Here is a 26,385-nt window from a genome sequence, read left to right on the forward strand (position 1 = left end):
CATTAATCTTTTCTAATGCCTCTCACAGATGTAGTGTTTTTTTTCCCACAACTGTAACTCGCTCAGGGCCTTGCTTTCCACAGCAAAGTATCAGGTGTCTCAAAGCTCAAGTGTGTCTCAAAAAACACACTTTAACAAAGGAAATGTTTGAGATCCATGGACTTTGCCCACTTCGGTTAAATAGGATCATCTGAGTGTGAGGAGAGGGCCACTCTGACTCAGTTGTTTTCTACTAGGTCCAAGCTGAGGAGGTCCTGACTGCAGTGGACCTTAACTGACACTCCTGCCTTCTAGCTGACTCATCAGCCTGAACACACTTGTGGGAAACCTCCACTGTCAAGACTGTGAAAAGTGTAAGAGTGTCATTTGTAGAATTAACTTTATTTACCAAGTAAGAAAATATCTAAGTAAAACAGGAAGTAAAGCCATAGGGAAAAAAAAAAAAAAGGCAACATTTTCAAGCTTTTTATTCCTACCAAGATGTTTCTGCAATAACAGAAAAAAAGAAAATTGACCTATACAAATATTGCAGAAGAGAATGCCTGCTTTCTGGTCACTTTACTAAACAAGGATCACTTAGCAGCTGAGAAACGATATACTACTAAGAGCCATCAGGCAAATAAAATACACAGAATCACTGCCACCAAGAGGCCCAGTACAACCATATTTATGCTCAAGATTACATCTGAATTAATTCAACTACAAGTTCAACCTCCCAACGAGTAGGCAAGGTCATAGAACGCTGCTGTGTGTCCCCAGCTGATCTGTCCAGCAATTGAGATACTTAAAAAATAAAATAAAATGGGTGTAATTGCTCATGCTACTGCAACTGTAGCTAACCTAAACCTGCAAATAAGAATCTATACACATATGAAATTTACTATTTTAAATGGGCCAAAAAGTTGGAATATTCTGTGCAAGGGAACAAATTCTTCACAAAGGTTTTTAACTTCATAAAAATATCACTGATGAAGTGAAATATGGTAAATTGAGGCTTTGAAGGAAAATGGCTTGATTTCAGATCCATAGTCTGATTTCCCAGCTCTGTGAAATGGTGCATGCTGGTGACCTCATCATTTTCCTCACTGTAAAGCTGATGTAACACCTGTACTCACCACTAAGTGCTTGTGAGGACTTAATCAGGTCACAGATGTAATAGCTCAGTGAAATCTATCCGACAGTATAGATCTCAAGAAAGATCAGCTATTATTCTGGTTTTTTTTTTTTTTTTTTTTTTTGCGGTTCGCGGGCCTCTCACTGTGTGGTCTCTCCCGTTGCGGAACACAGGCTCCAGACTCGCAGACTCAGCGGCCATGGCTCACGGGCCCAGCCACTCCGCGGCATGTGGGATCTTCCCGGACCAGGGCACGAACCCGTGTCCGCTGCATCGGCAGGCGGACTAGCTATTATTATTCTTGAAAAGACTTCTTCTTGCTCTGAGAACCACATTCTTGTATTTTCTTCCTTCTTCTGCTTCTTCCTTCTCAGCCTCCTTATCTGTCTTTCTTTCTTTCCAAACATCAAATGTTGAGAGTTCTCAGATTATATAGAATTTAGGTCCTCTTCTCAATCTACTCTTTCCCAGGGGGATCTAATCTATCTCCATGATTTTAATTATCACCTAGAGGACAATTCCCAAACATATTTCTAATTCAGATCTGAACATACACCTGCTAACTCACCATCTCCATTTGGATGACTCAGAGAAACCTTGAATTCATTCATGGCAAACCATCTTTGCCATCCTAACATAAATGTTCCCTATCCCAGTAAGTGGCTCCAAAAAACACCCAATTTTACAACACAGAACCCTGGGAGTCATCACTGAAATGTCCTGTTGCTCACTTCCTAGTATGTAACCCATTTCCCTACCCTTTCCATTTTACCTCTGAAATACATCCCGTTGTCTCCACAGCCAGTGTTCCCTTCTGAATCCAAAATAACTGTCCTTTAACTCCCAAGCATGGTTTCCCTCAAGCAGTCCTGCTTCCTCCAATCCATGCATGGCATGCAACTAGAGTGATATTTTAAAATATCAAAATATTTTATAATATTTTGATCAAATATAATCACTCCTCTACCTACAACTTTTCTTTATCTTATCAGTGAATAAGAGCAGAATAACGAGTAAATACAAAGGCGTGCACATGTCCTCTATATTCTGAACCCATTAAAACTTTTTCCACTGAAATGCTAGGCTCTTTCCTTCTTCAAGGTCTTTATTCATACCTACTCTGTTCCCTATTCTGGAGTGTAAAGAAGGTTCCTCCCTTGCTGCCCCTGTATCTCCATTTCTAGCTATTTCTTTCTCATCATTTAGTTCTCTGCTTAACCAATACTTCCACCAGAAGGCATTGCTTGGTTCTCTGGACAAGGTCAGTTCCATTAATTATACTCTCACAAAGCACCCTGCACTTCTGTATCACAATCCTCAGTGCATTTGTAAATACACAAAAGATAATAAATGACACAAGAGCAGGGAGCTTGTCTGTCTTGTTTACAATTGTATCCCTTAATCTTATCAAACACCATACTTGCCACAAGTGGGTCAACCAAGATATTGATAAATGTTTGCTGAATTAACACAGAAATGGTTCTGGTTTAGTTCTTGACTTGATAATGGCTCATAATTGGTGGAGAAATGCACATAAAACTCTGATTCAAGGCAGACTGTGATAGCTTTTTACAGGAAATAAGCATAAGGACTACTTGATTCTGTAAGAAAAAAATATCAATTCTGGAAGGGGAGAATATGAGGAAAGACCCACATAAAGGAAGGCTTCTTTCTGGTGCTGGAATATAAGGGACCATGGAGAACTAGCAAGACTTCAACAAGTTAAGGGTAAGAAATATTCCAAGGAGGGGAAAAGTTTGGGCAAAGCCATTAGTAGAGCCAGGATATATATAGAGACTAGTGAACAGACAGTTGTACCAGATGAGGGAGGTATACTGAAACGTAGAAAGTGGCCACACTGTGAAAAAATTTCATTATCGAGATTAAACTGTCTTTCTCAGAGACAACCACTGACGGTTTCATTATTGAAGAAAAACTGTTAAACATGGCAAAAATTTGTTAACAGATTAGGGTGGGGACGTAGAGACCAACTAGTAGGCTATTTCAATATTTCAGACAGAAGGGAGGAGAATAGAGGAGAAATATTCCCTCAGGAGAATGAAAGCACTGCTCAAAGAGGGAAAAGGTATGTCATTGACTAATTAGAAAACCAAATCAGAGAAAGGATAGGGGAAGTATGACAGATGACGGGTTCTATTTTGGAAACCCAAATTTTATGTCCTTACATGATGCTGAGAAGGTAGTTAAACATGGATCTAAGAAAGAGAATGCAAGTAAATTTCAGAAATTATTAGGCTCAGGGAAATTTTAATTGATCCATAACCAATTAAACATTAATGCAAAGGCCTGACAAAGATATCTAAAGTTTTCCACAAACACTTTATATTATATTCTTAATATTTACATTTATATTCTTAATATTTTTATTAAGAATTAAAAATACAAAAAATAATAAAAGGTCTTTTATAATTACTACCTTAATTTTCAATATACATACCTCGTGCCTAATTTTATTGTATACAGATGTTAGGAAAACTCCTCATATTTTTACCATAATTTCACCGCCTTTAAAACAGTTAATTTCCTACCATTGTTGGGATGGGAGGAACCCATTTATGCTGACTTTTTCTCTATTCAGTAGAAGAATAATATCTTTTCTGTGTTTAAAAGAATTCCAGTCTTTGTAATAGGCTCTGTGCAAAAATTTTAAATGACGTACGGAAGTTTTAAAAGCTCATTCTACTTTCAAAAATGTTAACATCTGAAATTACGTCTGTCATCTTTAATTATTAGGAGAATATCCAAAGAATAATAAAATGCAACACTTACTTTTGCTGCACCTATTTGTTCTTTGCGAAATTTCTCAAGTGGCGCAATTAATACATCATTAGCATTTTGAATCTGAAATCAAAAATGCAAATACATTAAATTCTGTATAATTCATGCAAACAATATTGAAATAAAGATGGCTCCTTTATTCCACTTATTTAAATAAACAGCTTTTCTTCTCCTTAGCTTCTATAAATGAAATAAAAATACCTCACATGTTATATAGTCTTTTTCTAGTTTATAATTAAGTTGTTTTCACAAATTATTTCACTTCATCCTAACAATAATGTGAATAATGTGAAAGCACGTACTCATGGTGAGATCTTAAAAATTTAAATTTCATATTCTAAAATTTAACTATAAAATAGCACATCAGCTACTAAATTTTAAAATACCTTTAATTATACTGGTTTAATGTAGTCAGTTCAAGCATCATTTTAAAACTGAGCCATATAAGAGCTCTTCCATCTTGCCACTAGATGTTATAATTCTACAGCTGCAAAATAAAATAAGACTTATTTTCTCCCTGTTTAATTAGATTCCTTACACTTGGGATTTGCCTGAATGCTCTCATTTCACACTGTTCACATTTCATTTCAATGAACAGTATTTTAGCCCAAAACTGCAAATTCGGTTTTATTTAAATTTTAAAACAGATAAATCTTTAAATTGATCTGCAAGAATATGGTGAGGGTGTTCGAGGTGGGGAGGGGGCAGTGACTGGATACGAGGAGACAGACATTTCTAAGGATAGCAGTATGCTGGAAGGAAATCTTGATTTTTAAAAAATTCCTTTAGAAAGCATTAAAATTAAACATAGGATCTTAAATGTTCTCACCCCAAAAAGAAATAGTAACAATGTGACAAGATTGAGATATTAGCTAATGCCATCGGTGGTAATCATTTTACAATACATAAATGTATCAAATCAACATGTTGTACACTTTAAACTTACACAATGTTATGTGTAAATTATATCTCAATAAAGCTGAGGGGGAAAAGGTAGGCCCAGTTAATAAGATTATCATTCATTCTACCACTGTGATAATAACATGACTTACTACATAATTAGCAAATGTTAAGATGAAAGAAAAATCTATTTTTCAGATAGGTCACTATTTAAAAATAGGTTAGAGACTTCCGGGTAAGATGGCGGAAGAGTAAGACGCGGAGATCACCTTCCTCCCCACGGATACACCAGAAATACAGCTACACGTGGAACAACTCCTACAGAACACCTACTGAATGCTGGCAGAAGACCCCAGACCTCCCAAAAGGCAAGAAACTCCCCACATACCTGGGTAGGGCAAAGCGGAGAGATTCCCGCACAGAGGATCGGTGCCGAGCGGCACTCACCAGCCCGAGAGGCTTGTCTGCTCGCCCGCCAGGGTGGGCGGCGCTGGAAGCTGAGGCTCGGGCTTCAGTCAGAGCGCAGGGAAAGGACTGGGGTTGGCGGCGAGAACTCAGCCTGAAGGGGGCTAATGTGCCACAGCTAGCCGGCAGGGAGTCCGGGAAAACTCTGGAGCTGCCGAAGAGGCAAGAGACTTTTTCTGCCCTCTTGGTTTCCTGGTGCGCGAGGAGAGGGGATTAAGAGCGCTGCTTAAAGGGGCTCCACAGACGGGCGCAAGTCGCGACTGAAAGCGCGGAGCCCAGTGACGGGCGTGGGACGCTGGGGCTGCTGCTGCCGCCGCCAAGAAGCCTGTGTGCGAGCGCAGGTCACTGTCCACACCACCCTTCCGGGAGCCTGTGCAGCCCGCCACTGCTGGGGTCCCGGGATCCAGGGGCGGCTTCCCTGGGAGAACGCACGGCGCGCCTCGGGCTGGTGCAACGTCACGCCGACCTCTGCCGCTGCAGGCTCGCCCCGCACTCCGTGCCCCGCCCTCCCGCCCGGCCTGAGTGAGCCAGAGTCCCCGAAGAGGCTGCTCCTTTAACCCTGTCCTGTCTGAGCGAAGAACAGACGCCCTCCGGCGACCTACACGCAGAGGTGGGGCCAAATCCAAAGCTGAGACCCAGGAGCTGTGAGAACAAAGAAGAGAAAGGGAAACCTCTCCCAGCAGCCTCAGAAGCAGCGGATTAAAGCTCCACAATCAACTTGATGTACCCTGCATCTGTGGAATACATGAATAGACAACACATCATCCCAAATTGAGGAGCCAGGAGTCAGTGCTGTGCCTCTGAGGTGGGAGAGCCAACTTCAGGACACTGGTCCACAAGAGACCTCCCAGCTCCACATAATATCAAACGGCGAAAATCTTCTAGAGATCTCCATCTCAACACCAGCACCCAGCTTCACTCAACGACCAGCAAGCTACAGTGCTGGACACCCTATGCCAAACAACTAGCAAGACAGGAACACAACGCCACCCATTAGCAGAGAGGTGGCCTAAAATCATAAAAAGTCCGCAGACACCCCAAAACACACCACCAGACGTGGACCTGCACACCAGAAAGACAAGATCCAGCCTCATTCACCAGAACACAGGCACTACTACCTTCCACCAGGAAGCCTACACAACCCACTAAACCAACCTTAGCCACTGGGAACAGACACCAAAAACAACGGGAACTACGAACCTGCAGCCTGCAAAAAGGAGACCCCAAACACAGTAACATAAGCAAAATGAGAAGACAGCAAAACACACAGCAGGAGAAGGAACAAGATAAAAACCCACCAGACCTAACAAATGAAGAGGTAATAGGCAGTCTACCTGAAAAAGAATTCAGAATAATGATGGTAAAGATGATCCAAGATTCTATTTCCCAGATCCAAAATCTTGGAAATAGAATAGACAAAATGCAAGAAACAGTTAGCAAGGACCTAGAAGAACAAAAGATGAATCAAGCATCGATTAAAAACACAATACATGAAATAAAAAATACTCTAGATGGGATCAATAGCAGAATAACTGAGGCAGAAGAACGGATAAGTGAGGTGGAAGATAAAATAGTGGAAATAACTGCTGCAGAGCAAAATAAAGAAAAAAGAATGAAAAGAACAGAGGACAGTCTCAGAGACCTCTGGGACAACATTAAACGCACCAACATTCGAATTATAGGGGTTCCAGAAGAAGAAGAGAAAAAGAAAGGGACTGAGAAAATATTTGAAGAGATTATAGTTGAAAACTTCCCTAATATGGGAAAGGAAATAGTTAATCAAGTCCAGGAGGCACAGAGAGTCCCATACAGAATAAATCCAAGGAGAAATACGCCAAGACACATATTAATCAAACTGTCAAAAATTAAACACAAAGAAATCATATTAAAAGCAGCAAGGCAAAAACAACAAATAACACACAAGGGAATCCCCATCAGGATAACAGCTGATCTCTCAGCAGAAACTCTACAAGCCAGAAGGGAGTGGCAGGACATAATTAAAGTGATGAAGGAGAAAAACCTGCAACCAAGATTACTCTACCCAGCAAGGATCTCATTCAGATTTGATGGAGAAATTAAAACGTTTACAGACAAGCAAAAGCTGAGAGAGTTCAGCACCACCAAACCAGCTTTACAACAAATGCTAAAGGAACTTCTCTAGGCAAGAAACACAACAGAAGGAAAAGACCTACAATAACGAACCCAAAACAATTAAGAAAATGGGAATAGGAACATACATATCGATAATTACCTTAAATGTAAATGGACTAAATGCTCCCACCAAAAGACACAGATTGGCTGAATGGATACAAAAACAAGACCCATATATATGCTGTCTACAAGAGACCCACTTCAGACCTAGAGACACATACAGACTGAAAGTAAGGGGATGGAAAAAGATATTCCATGCAAATGGAAACCAAAAGAAAGCTGGAGTAGCAATTCTCATATCAGACAAAATAGACTTTAAAATAAAGACTACTAGAAGAGACAAAGAAGGACACTACATAATGATCAAGGGATCGATCCAAGAAGAAGATATAACAATTGTAAATATTTATGCACCCAACATAGGAGCACCTCAATACATAAGGCAAATACTAACAGCCATAAAAGGAGAAATCGACAGTAACACACTCATAGTAGGGGACTTTAACACCCCACTTTCACCAATGGACAGATCATCCAAAATGAAAATAAATAAGGAAACTCAAGCTTTAAGTGATACATTAAACAAGATGGACTTAATATTTATAGGACACTCCATCCAAAAACAACAGAATAAACATTTTTCTCAAGTGCTCAAGGAACATTCTCCAGGATAGATTATATCTTGGGTCACAAATCAAGCCTTGGTAAATTTAAGAAAATTGAAATTGTATCAAGTGTCTTTTCTGACCACAATGCTATGAGACTAGATATCAATTACAGGAAAAGAGCTGTAAAAAATACAAACACATGGAGGCTAAACAACACACTACTTAATAACGAAGTGATCACTGAAGAAATCAAAGAGGAAATTAAAAAATACCTAGAAACAAATGACAATGGAGACACGACGACCCAAAACCTATGGGATGCAGCAAAAGCAGTTCTAAGAGGGAAGTTTATAGCAATACAATCCCACCTTAAGAAACAGGAAACATCTCGAATAAACAACCTAACCTTGCACCTAAAGCAATTAGAGAAAGAAGAACAAAAACATCCCAAAGTTAGCAGAAGGAAAGAAATCATAAAAATCAGATCAGAAATAAATGAAAAAGAAATGAAGGAAACGATAGCAAAGATCAATAAAACTAAAAGCTGGTTCTTTGAGAAGATAAACAAAATTGATAAACCATTAGCCAGACTCATCAAGAAAAGAAGGGAGAAGACTCAAATCAATAGAATTAGAAATGAAAAAGGAGAAGTAACAACTGACACTGCAGAAATACAAAAGATCATGAGAGATTACTACAAGCAACTCTATGCCCATAAAATGGACAACCTGGAAGAGATGGACAAATTCTTAGAAATGCACAACCTGCCAAGACTGACTCAGGAAGAAATAGAAAATATGAATAGACCAATCACAAGCACCGAAATTGAAACTGTGATTAAAAATCTTCCATCAAACAAAAGCCCAGGACCAGATGGCTTCACAGGCGAATTCTATCAAACATTTAGAGAAGAGCTAACACCCATCCTTCTCAAACTCTTCCAAACAATATCAGAGGAAGGAACACTCCCAAACTCATACTACGAGACCACCATCACCTTGATACCAAAACCAGGCAAGGATGTCACAAAGAAAGAAAACTACAGGCCAATATCACTGATGAACATAGATGCAAAAATCCTCAACAAAATACTAGCAAACAGAATCCAACAGCACATTAAAAGGATCATACACCATGATCAAGTGGGGTTTATTCCAGGAATGCAAGGATTCTTCAATATACGCAAATCAATCAATGTGATACACCATATTAACAAGTTGAAGGAGAAAAACCATATGATCATCTCAATAGATGCAGAGAAAGCTTTTGACAAAATTCAACACCCATTTATGATAAAAACCCTGCAGAAAGTAGGCATAGAGGGAACTTTCCTCAACATCATAAAGGCCATATATGACAAACCCACAGCCAACATTGTCCTCAATGGTGAAAAACTGAAACCATTTCCACTAAGATCAGGAACAAGACAAGGCTGCCCACTCTCACCACTCTTATTCAATATAGTTTTGGAAGTTTTAGCCACAGCAATCAGAGAAGAAAAGGAAATAAAAGGAATCCAAATTGGAAAAGAAGAAGTAAAGCTGTCACTGTTTGAAGATGACATGATACTATACATAGAGAATCCTAAAGATGCTACCGAAAAACTACTAGAGCTAATCAATGAATTTGGTAAAGTAGCAGGATACAAAATTAATGTACAGAAATCTCTGGCATTCCTGTACACTAGTGATGAAAAATTTGAAAATGAAATCAAGAAAACACTCCCATTTACCATTGCAACAAAAAGAATAAAATATCTAGGAATAAACCTACCTAAGGAGACAAAAGACCTGTATGCAGAAAATTATAAGACACTGATGAAAGAAATTAAAGATGATACAAATAGATGGAGAGATATACCATGCTCCTGGATTGGAAGAATCAATATTGTGAAAATGACTCTACTACCCAAAGCAATCTACAGATTCAATGCAATCCCTATCAAACTACCACTGGCATTTTTCACAGAACTAGAACAAAAAATTTCAAAATTTGTTTGGAAAAACAAAAGACCCCGAATAGCCAAAGCAATCTTGAGAACGAAAAACGGAGCTGGAGGAATCAGGCTCCCTGACTTCAGACTATACTACAAAGCTACAGTAATCAAGACAGTGTGGTACTGGCATAAAAACAGAAAGATAGATCAGTGGATCAGGATAGAAAGCCCAGAGATAAACCCAGGCACATATGGCCAACTTATCTTTGATAAAGGAGGCAGGAATGTACAGTGGAGAAAGGACAGCCTCTTCAATAAGTGGTGCTGGGAAAACTGGACAGGGACATGTAAAAGTTTGAGATTAGATCATTCCCTAACACCATACACAAAAATAAGCTCAAAATGGATTAAAGACTTAAATGTAAGGCCAGAAACTATCAAACTCTTAGAGGAAAACATAGGTAGAACACTCTATGCCATAAATCACAGCAAGATCCTTTTGGACCCACCTCCTAGAGAAATGGAAATAAAAACAAAGATAAACAAATGGGACCTAATGAAACTTCAAAGCTTTTGCACAGCAAAGGAAACCATAAACAAGACCAAAAGACAACCCTCAGAATGGGAGAAAATATTTGCAAATGAAGCAACTGACAAAGGATTAATCTCCAAAATTTATAAACAGCTCATGCAGCTCAATAGCAAAAAAACAAACAACCCAATCCAAAAATGGGCAGAAGACTTAAATAGGCATTTCTCCAAAGAAGATATACAGACTGCCAACAAACACATGAAAGAATGCTCAACATCATTAATCATTAGAGAAATGCAAATCAAAACTACAATGAGATATCATCTCACACCAGTCAGAATGGCCATCATCAAGAAATCTAGAAACAATAAATGCTGGAGAGGGTGTGGAGAAAAGGGAACACTCTTGCACTGCTGGTGGGAATGTGAATTGGTACAGCCACTATGGAGAACAGTATGGAGGTTCCTTAAAAAACTAAAAATAGAACTACCATATGACCCAGCAATCCCACTACTAGGCATATACCCTGAGAAAACCATAATTCCAAAAGAGACATGTACCAAAATGTTCATTGCAGCTCTATTCACAATAGCCCGGAGCTGGAAACAACCTAAGTGTCCATCATCGGATGAATGGATAAAGAAGATGTGGCTCATATATACAACGGAATATTACTCAGCCATAAAAAGAAACGAAACTGAGCTATTTGTAATGAGGTGGATAGACCTAGAGTCTGTCATACAGAGTGAAGTAAGTCAGAAAGAGAAAGACAAATACCGTATGCTAACACATATATACGGAATTAAAAAAAAAAAAAAAAGTCATGAAGGACCTAGGGGCAAAACGGGAATAAAGACACAGACCTACTAGAGCATGGACTTGAGGATATGGGGAGGGGGAAGGGTAAGCTGTGACAAAGCGAAAGAGAGGCATGGACATATATACACTACCAAATGTAAGGTAGATAGATAATGGGAAGCAGCCGCAGAGCACAGGGAGATCAGCTCGGTGCTTTGTGACCGCCTGGAGGGGTGGGATGGGGAGGGTGGGAGGGAGGGAGATGCATGAGGGAAGGGATGTGGGAACAGATATATATGTATGACTGATTCACTTTGTTATAAAGCAGAAACTAATTAAAAAAAAAAAAAGAAATTTTCAACTTAAAAAAAATAAATAAATAAATAAAAATAGGTTAAAGAGTACATAGGAGTTCCTTGTATTCTTATAATTTTTTTTTTTTTTTTTTTTATCCATTTTTTTTTAAGTTTATTTATTCATTTTTTTAATTAGTTTCTGCTTTATAACAAAGTGAATCAGTCATACATATACATCTGTTCCCACATCCCTTCCCTCATGCATCTCCCTCCCTCCCACCCTCCCCATCCCACCCCTCCAGGCGGTCACAAAGCACCGAGCTGATCTCCCTGTGCTCTGCGGCTGCTTCCCACTATCTATCTACCTGACGTTTGGTAGTGTATACACGTCCATGCCTCTCTTTCGCCTTGTCACAGCCCACCCTTCCCCCTCCCCATATCCTCAAGTCCATTCTCAAGTAGGTCTGCGTCTTCATTCCCGTTTTGCCCCTAGGTTCTTCATGACATTTTTTTTTTAAATTCCGTATATATGTGTTAGCATACGGTATTTGTCTTTCTCTTTCTGACTAACTTCACTCTGTATGACAGACTCTAGGTCTATCCACCTCATTACAAATAGCTCAGTTTCGTTTCTTTTTATGGCTGAGTAATATTCCATTGTATATATGTGCCACATCTTCTTTATCCATTCATCCGATGATGGACACTTAGGTTGTTTCCAGCTCCGGGCTATTGTGAATAGAGCTGCAATGAACATTTTGGTACATGTCTCTTTTGGAATTATGGTTTTCTCAGGGTATATGCCCAGTAGTGGGATTGCTGGGTCATATGGTAGTTCTATTTGTAGTTTTTTAAGGAACCTCCATACCGTTCTCCATAGTGGCTGTACCAATTCACATTCCCACCAGCAGTGCAAGAGTGTTCCCTTTTCTCCACACCCTCTCCAGCATTTATTGTTTCTAGATTTCTCTTTTTTTTTTTTTTAATTAGTTTCTGCTTTATAACAAAGTGAATCAGTCATACATATACATCTGTTCCCACATCCCTTCCCTCATGCATCTCCCTCCCTCCCACCCTTCCCATCCCACCCCTCCAGGCGGTCACAAAGCACCGAGCTGATCTCCCTGTGCTCTGCGGCTGCTTCCCACTATCTATCTACCTTACGTTTGGTAGTGTATATATGTCCATGCCTCTCTTTCGCTTTGTCACAGCTTACCCTTCCCCCTCCCCATATCCTCAAGTCCATTCTCAAGTAGGTCTGTGTCTTTATTCTCGTTTTGCCCCTAGGTTCTTCATGACATTTTTTTTTTAAATTCCGTATATATGTGTTAGCATACGGTATTTGTCTTTCTCTTTCTGACTAACTTCACTCTGTATGACAGACTCTAGGTCTATCCACCTCATTACAAATAGCTCAGTTTCGTTTCTTTTTATGGCTGAGTAATATTCCATTGTATATATGTGCCACATCTTCTTTATCCATTCATCCGATGATGGACACTTAGGTTGTTTCCAGCTCCGGGCTATTGTGAATAGAGCTGCAATGAACATTTTGGTACATGTCTCTTTTGGAATTATGGTTTTCTCAGGGTATATGCCCAGTAGTGGGATTGCTGGGTCATATGGTAGTTCTATTTGTAGTTTTTTATCTTCTTATAATTTTTCTGTAAGTTTGAAATTATATCAAAATTTTAAAATTTCAATAAAAGGGTTTTACTTTCACTTATTTTCACTAAACTGGTTATTCTCTAGTCAAATTATGGAATTTATCTCTTAAATTCCATAATCTAAATACACAAAGATAGTATACACAAAAATAAAAACTAAAGTAGTAATGCCTTCCATGATTCTGTCATTCTCCAATTTGCAGAAAAATGAGATGACCTCTTGAAAAGAGGACCTGAAATCCTCTACTGTGAAAACATACAAAGTAGATCAATAGTCAAAATTCTTCCCAAGACACTGAGGGCAACTGTAGATACCGCTGACATCCATTACCTACTTCCCATTTGTGAGCTCAAGACAGGCATCCCTCCAGATACACTGTGCAGGCATTGCATCTTACTACAGAGAGATGATTGGAAACAGTAGCAAAGTAGCTCACTTTAAATTCTCACTCTCTAAATCCTCTTTGCCCTCATGAAACTCCAAATACATTTAAACACACACATATATATTTCTACAGATTTTACAGAGGTAATAAATAGCTGATTCTGCCTTTAAAGTTTGCATAAGGGGAAAGACAATGTCATGGACACTTTAGTGTACTTTGGAAAAATAGCAACAATAAAGGCTAATGGTCACTGAATGTTTACTTTATGCTGGAAACCAGCATGATCTAATGTATTTAAAGTTAATGAACTTAAACAGGGAGGTATGCCTCAATGGTGAAAACTCCAACAATGAGGGTGAATAACAAGATATGCAGCGCAGCACTTAAGAATTTAAAATCAAGAATGCCTGAGTTTAAACCCAGTTCTATTGCTTATGAGCTGCTATTTAACCATTCTGAGCATCAGCTGCATCACCTATCCAACAGCTTGGTTCTAAGGATGAAGATAATAAATGTAAAACACTTAGCTCAGTGCCTTACATCTAGTTAAGTATTAAAAGTTTAAGGCTTTTAATATGTCCAAATAAACATAGATAATGTATCTCATTCTGTAATTATATACCTGATACACTTCTTTATCTTAATCTTCTGTGCCACCCTTTTGGTTGAAGTGCATCTATGTGTACAAAATGAGAAGGTATTTTCCCATGAAAGTCACAAAAGGCAGATGGCCTAGACTCTCCTACATTCAATCACTAAGTATTTATATACGTGCCAAGCACACTGCTGAGCTGTGTGGGGAAGGGAAAAAATTAAGACATGGGCTAAACCTTCCAGAAAGTTGATGTCTACTTGTGAAGAGGGAAAAAATTATTCATCCCACAAGTATTTAATGCTCATAAAGCCCTGCTAAAATTTTCAGAAAAACTGAGACAAACCTGATTACATTGAGAATGATAAACTATGCAGAATTCCTCATAAATATGTCAGAATTTTGACAACAGGAAAGATCCATGAGAACTAAATAAGTCAAGGTAGTATTTGCATAGTGGATGTGAATTAGAAGTGGATATGAATTGGATACACCAAAGAGAAAAAATATCCTAGGAACAGGAAACACCATGAAAAAGGCAAGGGGGGGGTGTAAAACTAAGCATGGAATGTGAGAAGGGGGAATGCAGTGCAGGAAAAGAAACTATTTATTACACGCTCATTAAGAGTCCATCCCAATTGTGAGTGCATTGACCAAGTTACAGGCCTTCAGTTAACTTTTTAAAAATGGGAATGGCACAATGAATATAAAGTACATTGGACAGTTTTGGCACATAGCAGTTTCCATGTGTTATTAATTAATAACATTATCTAACTGGGGAAAAGCATGTACATTATTAGTAGGAAACTTAACTGGAATAAGTATGGAAAGGATACCCATAATCTAGGCAAAGTAACCTGAACATGGAATCACTGCTGGTTTCTAAAAAGAAGATTAATGTAAAAACTTGTTCTAGGAAGTAATATGTGGGATACTTGAGAATGAAGATATAAAGACAAGACATGCAAGCTGAATGGCTGGGAGAAGAACATAAGTTTGAAGTGATAACTAGATCAGGTGGCTACGGTGTTGACAGATGGGTAGAAGGGAACTGCAGAGGCAGGTGTTTAAAAAAAAAAAAAAATTAAAAGGACCCAGAAGGAGAGGAATCAAAGGTGAAACTAAGTTTTCTGCCTCAGGCACTGGAACTATGGCACCACATTAAGAACTAGGATAAATGAGGTAGGGAGTATGTTTGGTAGAGAAAGAATAAAGACAATGGATTTCACTTTGGACCTATTACGTCTGATGCCATGGGAAGACTCAAAAGAAATATTGCAGCAGAGTATTCCACCTCAAAATAGCAGAACTAATCAATATGAATAAATGGTTTTTTATTGGGAAGGGAAAAATTAGAAAAGAGAGTGGATGCGGGGATTTCCCTGGTGGTGCAGTTGTTAAGATCCACCTGCCAATACAGGGGACATGGGTTCAAGCCCTGGTCCGGGAAAATTCCACATGCTGCGGAGCAACTAAGCCCATGTGCCACAACTACTGAGCCTGTGCCCTAGAGCCTGCGAGTCACAACTACTGAGCCTGTGTGCTGCAGCTACTGAAGCCCACACGCCTACGGCCTGTGCACCACAACAAGAGAAGCCATTGCAATGAGAAGCCCAGGCACCAAAATGAAGAGTAGCCCCCACTCACCGCAACTAGAGAAAACCCATGCACAGCAATGAAGACCCAACACAACCAAAAAAAAAAAAAAAAAAGAGAGAGAGAGCGAATGTATGCAGATCTGTATACTAAGACAGTGGCATTCACATTCATATCCAATAGTTTAAATCTCTGCCACAACTCTTATGTGGCTGTTATGTAAGTATGGCCTAGGAATAAAACAAAACTTGAGGATATAAACTTGAACCAAATGTGATCATTAACAACCACGCAATGGGGCAAGTATTACTTCCCATCTCTATTTCTTCCATATTTCTTCATTTTTTTCTCTTGTTTTTGGACTTGCTCAATTTTTTTCTCTTTCTTCTCTCTACTCTCATTCTATTAATGTGACATTGAAGGAATAAAACATAAATTCCAGAGGTACTAAACAGAAAAAAATGGAGGGGGAGAAAAACATCCAATGGAGTGATAGAGATAACAAGAGAGATGATTTGTTGAGTGTTTAATGTGTGCCAAGTACTATGCTAAGCCCTTCACAATATTGAGATTAAAGCTGATTTTATGTGAGTAACGAAGTTCAAAACCTAAAAATCATCTGGAATATATTAAGAATATGAGTGTTAAAGTTAGACCCAGATCCATTTTGAATCTCGGCACCTAAACTGCTAAGACTTGATGTCTTCATCCCTATACCTTTTAAGGTTTTTATAAAAATCAAAGGGAAAATATATGTATTTTTTAAATAACAAGCACAGATTTGGCATATGGCAGGCTTTCGATAAATGTTTGTTTCTTCACAGAATTCACAATGTCAACTATGTGTTCAGAACCTTCCTAAGCAGTCTGAGAATGTCCCAAGATGATTTAAAATGTAGTTATTCAAAAGGTAGAAATTGAAATCCAAATTAATTTAACAGAACAGAGACCCATTCAGAGTATCCATCTACAGTGGTAGACAACACAGGAACCTAAATTTTTCCATAAACCATAATAACATATGTGTGGTTTTACATCTGAAATATGATGCTTCTTTTGTATGCAGTCGATGGGCTGTTGTTCACATCATGTGAATCTAAATTCAAGAGATCAAAATGGAAATGTCAACACTCAAAGGGTACAAAGTGGATTTACAACCCGATCTGGCTGCTTCTGACCCTCATCTTTGTACACCCCCCAGGGAACACATGCCTTTCATCCCTACACACTGGTCAATCACAGGGGTGAAATGCTTCAAATCTGAAGTAATCCAAGTGTGAAGTAAAGAAGGTATCTAAATTTTTGTTAGTTACTGTTATTACTGCATAATAAAGGAAAATAACATACAAAATGCTAGAAAACCATAACTAAAAATGTGAATCTGGGGTACAACTCTGGTGAGTTAACTTTCACAAGGTTTAAAAAAGAATCCAGAGAAATGCAGTTCTGGCTCATATGGAACTCTTTCTCCCCAGATTTACGCAAGAGGCTTGATAAAACTCCTTCCAGAAGGTAATTCTGGGGGGTGAGAGGGATGGGAATCAAGTCACAGAGTTCAGGAGATTCAGGCTCCCATAATATTTGTGGAATGTGTTACTTTGCATGACCTCACTAAGAGGCTTTAGGAAAAATACAAAAGGAATTTTAATACTCTCACTAGATATTGATAATATAAGTTCTTGAAAAAGGTCATATTTCAGTAATTAAGGCACAATTAACTATTATCTATTTTATAATTCTTAATCATTACCTAAACCTTGGGTTTAGACAGCTTATTTTTATAGATATTGGTCCATTTTTAAATTCAAAAATAATTACCAGCTATTTCACTTATTTTTCGCAGCAGAGAAGCAAATCTGATACTGGGTAAGACTTTACAATACTGCATTTACTGGGTAGACACACTTTAACTGTGGGTGTATTACATTAAACCAGGCATTTAAGCTTGCTGCTGCTTTTCTTTCGCTATTTCAAGCGGTTCTAATAAACAGCCACAAGGGAGTGCTCATAAATAGCTCAAAAGTAATGGCTAGAAATGTTTTTATGTGGTTAGGAGAATGATTATCCAAACATGTTTGGGTTTTTTTTCCCTCCAAGTATACATGAATTATTATTTTCTATAGACCGTGAATTTTCAAGTGCTGTCCTATAGGAATTTTCAATGCTTGCTTTTCACTGCTGAGAACCTTACCATAACTTATTTGTCCAAGGAAGTGAGTAGTGATGGAATAAAACAAATCTGAAAAGCAATTCTTACACTTTTACTTTCTCTCCCCCCTCCACGTTTTGGTTAAACTTGAGTGTTGTTGGGGTACCAGTCACAGATCATCACAAATCAATGATTATAGTGTCCCACCAGGATGTAAGATTACAATTCTGTACCTCAAACTATCAAAGCTCTGAAAGACTCCAGGTTTTGAAGAGAAGATTTAATGATTTTCTGCAGTGCTATCAAAAGCAACTGTTTGAGGCTACAACAGAACAAGTTATTTACAGAAATAAAATATGGATGATGTAGCTCACTGCAAAAACAATTTCCTGTTGAGATGCCTATTATAGCCAATCCACGCAAAGGGGAAAGATCACAAAGGTATGCAAATAATGAGTAGAGTGAACACAGTCAATATGGAAGACACCTATAAATAGTCTCTGAGGTAAGACTGGATCATTTTCCCATTGGTATTTGCAACTGGAAAATCAGATCAGAGTCCTAATTTGGGATTACAGGTAAGTATCTCTCCTCTGCCTGTTCCAATCCCCGTCCTATTGCCCCCTCCTTTTAGATGAAGTTCTGGCAAGTGGTCTAGGGATAGCCCGAGGCTCACGCTGAGACTGGTCAAGTTAACTCTCCACTACCTCACAAGAGTCAGTCCTCTAAGTCAGCAAACCCACGGCTCTTCTAAACTAGAACTCAAAACCCAAATCTCACAGAAAGTGTGAAGGATAGACATATGAACAAGACTTTCACATAATAAGTACTATGACGTTAAAACTAAATGCATTTTACTTTATATCCTTTAATGTGAGCAGCAAAGTACTCTGAAAAACCATGTCTTCATCTTTAAAAAAAAATGTAAGGTTATCTGGGTACCATAGTAATCCATTTAATTCCTACTTGAACGTCACTTATTACTTCAATATTGGATGTTTTGATTCTCTCTATTAAGTCGGTGTTCCATTATGAATCCTCCTTCAATGGACCTCATCTATTTAGATCCAACTCACTTATATTTAATATTAGTTTCATCTTTACTTTTACCAGTAATAATACTTTTCTTATAGGAATATACTTAGGAAAAGAAATTTAAGTTTTTGGAGAATGGTGCTATATGAATCCCATCTTTTATTTCAGAAAATAAGTAGAAGTACACTCTCCAGGAGAGTGCATGGATTTGTATTTAATTCTCGAATATTCCCATGAAAACTGTGCAATCTCAGTCAAGTTACTCAAACTCGCCATGTCTGTTTCCCTTTCTACAGAATAGAGATGATAACATGCCTTTATCTCATAGCCTGTTTACAAAGATTTTTACATTCTATGTATAATGATCGTAAGAGCTTATTAATACAAAGTTGTACTTGCTTCCTACTAAATTCATTCTTTTTGAGTAGGTCAATTGTAATACAATATCACTTTTTAAAATGACTTAGGATGTTGCTATTGGAGTTTTATATAAAAGAGTGAAATCGCACCAGCACATACTGGATGTCAAGGCTTCTTAAATGGAACTCACCAGTTCCTAGGCCAAATAGCAAGCAGTCCTCTCTGCTTCTAGAACTTACGACTGTCCCGAATATAACTCAAAGTAAAGTTAACTCCTCTGCCGTTGCGGAGCACTGGCTCCGGACGCGCAGGCTCAGCGGCCATGGCTCACGGACCTTGCCGCTCTGCTGCATGTGTGGGATCCTCCCGGACCGGGGCATGAACCCGCGTCCCCTGCATCGGCAGGCGGACTCTCAACCACTGCGCTAGTAGGGAAGCCCTAACTCTTTTTTAATAAAACCATCTATACTCATAAGATGAGGGAGCAGAAGAGCATTCATCCAAGAAGAAACTGACCATTTTTATAGAATCTACCTGAGAAAGAAGAGGAGAGGGGTAAATTGTAAAATTTCATACAACCCACTGTGATCTAATAATGTCATTAACTCTAGGTTGTACCAAATTAAATTCTCTGAATACTGAGTTATTTGGACTAGAAAGGTAAGTTATTTTTCTTAGATTTTTTTGTCACTCTTAAACTACTTTTGCTTTATCTCTTCTTACCCAACAATCACTAGTGGGAGGTTAAACTAAGAATAATTTTACAGCATTCAAGCATTGTGGAAAACATGTGTAAACAGCAGATCTAACCATAACATACTGCCTCCTCACAAACTTGTGTCTACTTATTGCCATCCTGATTACTACCTTTGTAACTATAATAATGGAGGCTTAAAAAAAAAAAAAAGGCAAAAAAGAAGGTCAAACTATATTTCAGCTGTAAATAACAAGATATGTGAAGGGTCAAATTAAAACGGACATCTTGGGCTTCCCTGGTGGCACAGTGGTTGAGAGTCCGCCTGCCGATGCAGAGGACACGGGTTCGTGCCTCGGTCCAGGAGAACCCCACATGCCGTGGAGCGGCTGGTCCCGTGAGCCACGGCCGCTGAGCCTGCTCGTCCGGAGCCTGTGCTCCGCAGCGGGAGAGACCACGACAGTGAGAAACCCGCGTACCGCAAAAACAAACAAAAAACAAAACGGACATCTTAAAAAACAGTTAAAACAGTTACTCCAAACATCCTGCACATACTTTCATTGTAACAAATACTTTTCTTTTGATTTTGATCAAAAAGTATGCATTTAGGATAACACTTTTATATACTATATGGTTGCATTACCTCAAAGGTCATACAAGGAAAATGTTGAGGTTAAATCTACCTTTGAGAACACAGGCTCCAAATAATATAAGAAATGCTGCGGGCTTCCCTGGTGGCGCAGTGGTTGAGAGTCCGCCTGCCGATGCAGGGGACACGGGTTCGTGCCCCGGTCCGGGAGGATCCCCCATGCCGTGGAGCGGCTGGGCCCGTGAGCCATGGCCGCTGAGCCTGCGCGTCCGGAGCCTGTGTTCCGCAACGGGAGAGGCCACAACAGTGAGAGGCCCGTGTACCGCAAAAAAAAAAAAAAAAAGAAAGAAAGAAATTCTGCAACCTCACTTGTTTCAACGTGTTAAATAATTGCTCCTCCTTCTGAAAAACATCACGCAAAGAAACTGGTGAAGTTACTTCTGCCAGTCCTCTACCTTTGGACATTCTCAGGATCTCCTGAACTTGCACACCTCTGGTGGCATTGCTACTAGATTCCAGTGATGCCCTTAAGGGTGTTAACCCTATAGGAGATGGCCAAAGATGTTCCTGTAACACAGCTGTCCCATTTATATCAGTGTCCTTGTGCTGATGGGAATATAGCCCCTCCCCCTCCCCCACTTTAAAAATCAGAAACCCTGTATATCCTGAGCTGAGACAACTATAGCCACAATGAAGATTTTTTTCTTCCAGGTTAATCCCCGAGCTTAGAAGGGTCAAAGTGGCTTTATGTGTGAGGGCAGGGGGAGGGAGCCTCAACAAATTGATAATTTATGTAATTCAGTGTTTATCACCTCCTCTTTTAATACTGCCTATTCTTGCTAATTTTCCTCTACCCTTCTCAGTATTCACTACTAAAAATATCCTTGGAGAGAGAAATTAGAATCATGCATCTTTTGAAAATTCTTCATTTGTGAATTTAAGCAAACTTCTAAGAGTCTTTACAAGTTTATAAAAGATGAAAATTCATTAAATAAATTCACAGTCACAGTTAATTTACAGCAATTACGTTTTAGTAGCTAGAGGTTAATGTATTTTAATCATAATTGCTCAGTATTTACATAATAGAAGATTGCTAAAGCCTTAAGGAAGATTTAAGATATCCCAGTGTATATGCAATTTCTTAAATTTCTTATTGCAGCTTTGCAATAACAGGAGGGCTGGAAGACAAAGGAGGAGGGGAGAGAGGAGAGAAGGGAGGAAGGAGTTTGAAGCAGGATAAAGCTGCATATAAACAAAGCCAAGACTGACCTAACCAAAACAAGGAGTGATTGAGAAAGATTAGGACTTTGGGCTGTGGGCCAGTGCTGTGCTGGAGCGAGCACACGGGGCAGGCTCACAGTGGCTCCTGGGATCCATTACGTGGCATCTCTTCCCAACCTGCATTCAGCAACTTGGGCCAAAATCATCTGAGGTGAAGATTTCTACACCATGGAAATCAGCAAGCATTACAAATCAGGGTTTTTTATACACATGTACACACACCCCTACCTGAGTGCTGGCAGTTAACTTTTTACCAGCACATCACAGCTTAGAGCTAAACATGTAGTTTGAAGGCACCAATACTGAAGCATAAACAATGGCAAAGAGTGCTAACTATACAAGATTTCTTTTATCTAGTTATTAAAGCATCTCCTCTTTAAAACATGTATATGTGGGCTTATAAGATTTCCAATTTAGTATGTCTTTCTCAAAACCTAAAAGATTGAACTCATTTGTACTTCTTTACACTTAAACTTACTTTTACACAAAGCAAGGCTTTTGCATTTCCTGGCTTCCACAGCAACACCTTGAACAAACTTCTACTATAACAGTGATGACAAATAGTTTACACTTCCCAAGTTTCTCTAAGTGACAGCAGGTTTCTGTAGTGCTGGCTTGAGAAGATTCTGAAGCTGAACCTGGGCACTGAAGGGTGATCACAAAATGCTGGCTATAAACATCTCCTGCTAACAAGAGTGGCAGTACTCATGCCGCAGGTTATTTATATATCTATCTGTCCAGCCCTGTAAAGGTAGAGATAATGTCTTATTGACTTTTTAATAGTCATTGCCCAGCAAAGTGCTTTGACATAGTGGAAACTCAACATACTACTGCTAAATTGATGAATAAAGTTATTTCTGGTAACGTAATTGGTACCTGCAATGAGTTGCTGTAACAAATACTGTTCCTCATACTATTACTAAGGATGACAACCTACCTATAGGAAACTAAATATTTTTGAAAATAAGAAAAGTATTTCTGTAAAATGTACTCTGATATATGCTGTGTAATATAGGTAGTAATCTATAACTATATGGGTAGCAATCTGAAGCTAAGCTCATCACTATTATCTTTAGAAAAAAATTCAGTCACGGAAAAACAAATAACTATTAACTTACAATGACTTCTTATATTCACACAAGGTTCTTTACTTATAAATTAGTTTTGCAAAGAAAAAAAAATGCAACACTGTACTTCAAGTCGAAACACCACAGAGGGCAGATTAGTATCATACAAACTGCCATAGTGGGCTAAAACGGAAAGAGCAGTAACTCCTCAAAAATAAGAGATGCAGGGCTTCCCTGGTGGTGCAGCTGTTGAGAGTCCGCCTGCCGATGCAGGGGACACGGGTTCGTGCCCCGATCCGGGAGGATCCCACATGCCGCGGAGTGGCTGGGCCTGTGAGCCATGGCCGCTGAGCCTGCGCATCCGGAGCCTGTGCTCCGCAACGGGAGAGGCCACAACAGTGAGAGGACCGTGTACCGCAAAAAAATAAAAATAAAAAGAGATGCAGGGCTTCCCTGGTGGCGCAGTGGTTGGGAGTCCGCCTGCCGATGCAGGGGACACGGGTTCGTGCCCCGATCCGGGAGGATCCCACATGCCGCAGAGCGGCTAGGCCCATGAGCCATGGCGGCTGAGCCTGCGCGTCCGGAGCCTGTGCTCCGCAAGGGGAGAGACCACAACAGTGAGAGGCCCGCGTACCGCAAAAAAAAAAAAAAAAAAAAAAAAAAAGAGATGCAAATCACCTTCCAAATTCTTCCTACTCCTCCTTCCTTAAGGTTGGTTACACTTGTGTGATGAACTGAAAACTTGAGAAAGAAAACCATATGGCTCTGTTAAATTTTCGTTGGAAAACAGGACAGGGGTTTGAGCAGGGGAGTATGTTACAGAACACAGGCTGAAAGCATAGAGGAGAAAAGCAAACCGGTCACTCCCATCAGGTAAATGGGGAAATGGATTCTAGAGCACACACATAACAGTAATTTGTGAACACTTACCATGGGCCAAGGGAGTTCTCCTTCAGTCCTCCCAACAGCTCCATAAAAAAGTAAATACTATTTTTATTATTTCCACTTCATAGTTAAGGAAACTGAGACCCAAAGAGGATAAGTAACTCACCCAAGGTCACAAATGGCTGGTAGGTTGCAAGGCCACACCATGAACCCAAGCAGTCTGACTCTAGAGTTGGTATTTCTAATCACTCTACTATATATACCACATTATACATTCTCAGACAATAAGAATACACTGCAGGACCAAAATTAAGTCTTGCCCCCAAATAAAGTTACATGAAATATGAGTAAGGCTGTCATTAAAGAAAAGAAAAAACAAACAAACAAAAAAGAGCTATAGTGTTAGAGCAATGAGATAATTATTTTCCTATTTTCTAATTTCTAAACTCTGAAATGTAGATATATTATTTTCACTATTACAAATCTTTTTTGGAAAACGATAAACACTTTTTATTGCATCCCCAAACAGTTTCACTATTGTGCTGATGTCATATTTATGTGTGTGATAAAAGGTCAAGCTAAGTTGAATAATAATGATTTTCCTGGCTCATGAAATGCTAAGTTGTAATAATGTAACACTGAGGTAAGAATCAGCATAGACAGAGGGAAGATTAGGAAGAGATTTCTGCAATTATTAACTTAAAATAGGAGCTTTTCCCCCACAGAATTCTATCCAACTAAAGTTTGGGAAATGAGAAAAAAGGGGTATTCTTTCAGAAACATAATCATAATAGTACTGCCTTTTCCTAGTTCACTTTCCCTGGTACAACCCTTACTTGGGATGTTTATGTCACATACTATCTTGATATAAATAAACACAGGAAATACTGTAATTGGGACTTGAACAGTTAAGAAACAACAGCACCAGAAACTAATACACACACAGTATATCTTTCCTATAAACTACCCCTGTAGCAACTGCTTGAATGTGACTATTTTAAGGATTTCTGGGGGCTGGGGGAAGAGAAAATAATCTTCTGAAATAAATAATTCCTTAATTGAATAAAACAACAAATTTAATCACAGTGCTGTTAAAAATAAAACCAGAAAAAATTGATTAAAAGAGAAAACTTTAGAGCTTTAATACAGAATTACAGAAGTCCATGAGTACTCAAAAGTTATCTAAGTCCTACAATTTAGCAAACAAGAGATATGATTTATTTTGCAAACATTTTCTTTTAAACTTTCCCAGGCATTTGAGCACAGGCTCTTAGTCATAGCTAAGAATTACTTCCCAAATAAGTTCCATATGTTATAACTCTCCTTCCTGGTCTTTTCCAAAGCCAGATCTGGTCATAAACTATGAGCTAGTTTACCACACTGTACAGCTGTCAAAAACTTTTCTTACCCAATGAAGTAAAGAACCTCATTCAGCCCTTTCTGTGAGGTCTTATATCATGTGAAATACGAGGGCTATGTCAATACTAGAGAAATTCCCTTTACAACACATGGCAAATATAAAAAAAAAAAAATACACTTTTCCTTATCTGTGAAAAGTATGTCCCAATAGAAAACACCGTCATTTAATAAATCATTAACATCTGACCTCTCCGGGCTTACCCTCAGGCTATGGCTTGAATTACATTCGGTTCATAGAACTGGGTAAAAGGATGTTTAAGATTCTTTTCCAGAAAATAAAGCTTGAAACTACTTTCCTTCCTGACAGCAGCAGACAGCCTGAGACCTTCAGACTCTAGAGCATTTAAGATGACACGCAGAGCCTAATACAATGCAAAGCAGTAATGCTATGTTAATGAGACACATGAAAAGGTATGGGAAAAAATCTCTTGCTTCTCTCTTTTTCTGCTCCCTCTTAAAAAATTAAGAGATACTATACTTAGTGGAGAACAAAAGTTTGCACCTCAGATGCCCAGTTTACACAAACAACAAGACAGATGCTGCTGGTAAAACCCTACTTCTTATCTCAACATTACCCAGATTCCCAAACAGAAGCCCGACAGGACAATCCCCGTCACTTTGCCGACAATAACATACTGTTTGTAAATTTCTGCTTCTAGTAATTCCTAACATATTCTACTATACGACCAGAGTTAAGGCATATTTTAATTAATCTAAAAATTAATGAATCTGAAAATGTTGGATGAGAAAATACACTGTCAAATAATTCAGGAATTCTAATAAAGCTGGACTGTATATTACAACTATCAAAAGAAAAATAGCTTTGCATATACCAACGTAAAGACACAAAGCTAATGAAATCAGTACCCGAAAGCTTCTACCCCATCCCTACTAAGCATATCGTCATGAGATCATCTAGGTGTATCTTTAGGTCATCTTCAATGGCCTTTTGACCTCATCAGCTTTCAAGAATTCCCTTGCAGAGTAAAAGAAGCAAAGACAGACTCAACTAACTTACCTTTATCTTACATTTCAAGATAAGAGATAACTCTACATCCTATCCATG

General features: G+C 38.9%; 1 protein-coding gene across 3 annotated transcripts in view; it reads right to left on the reverse strand.

Annotated features, from left to right (window-relative positions):
- ARHGAP42 (Rho GTPase activating protein 42) overlaps positions 1-26,385 on the reverse strand; it is a gene marked incomplete at its 3' end in the record, with an annotated part of 300,025 nt that overhangs the window by 126,706 nt on the left and 146,934 nt on the right. For all 3 annotated transcript variants that reach the window (XM_081238752.1, XM_081238751.1, XM_081238753.1), the window contains exon 4: positions 3,905-3,976. In XM_081238752.1, coding sequence (XP_081094878.1) covers positions 3,905-3,976 — 72 coding nt within the window. The remainder of the gene's footprint in view (positions 1-3,904; positions 3,977-26,385) is intronic.

This window comes from Mesoplodon bidens (assembly GCF_964165515.1).
Source record: "Mesoplodon bidens genome assembly, chromosome: 7".
Lineage (NCBI taxonomy): Eukaryota > Metazoa > Chordata > Mammalia > Artiodactyla > Ziphiidae > Mesoplodon > Mesoplodon bidens.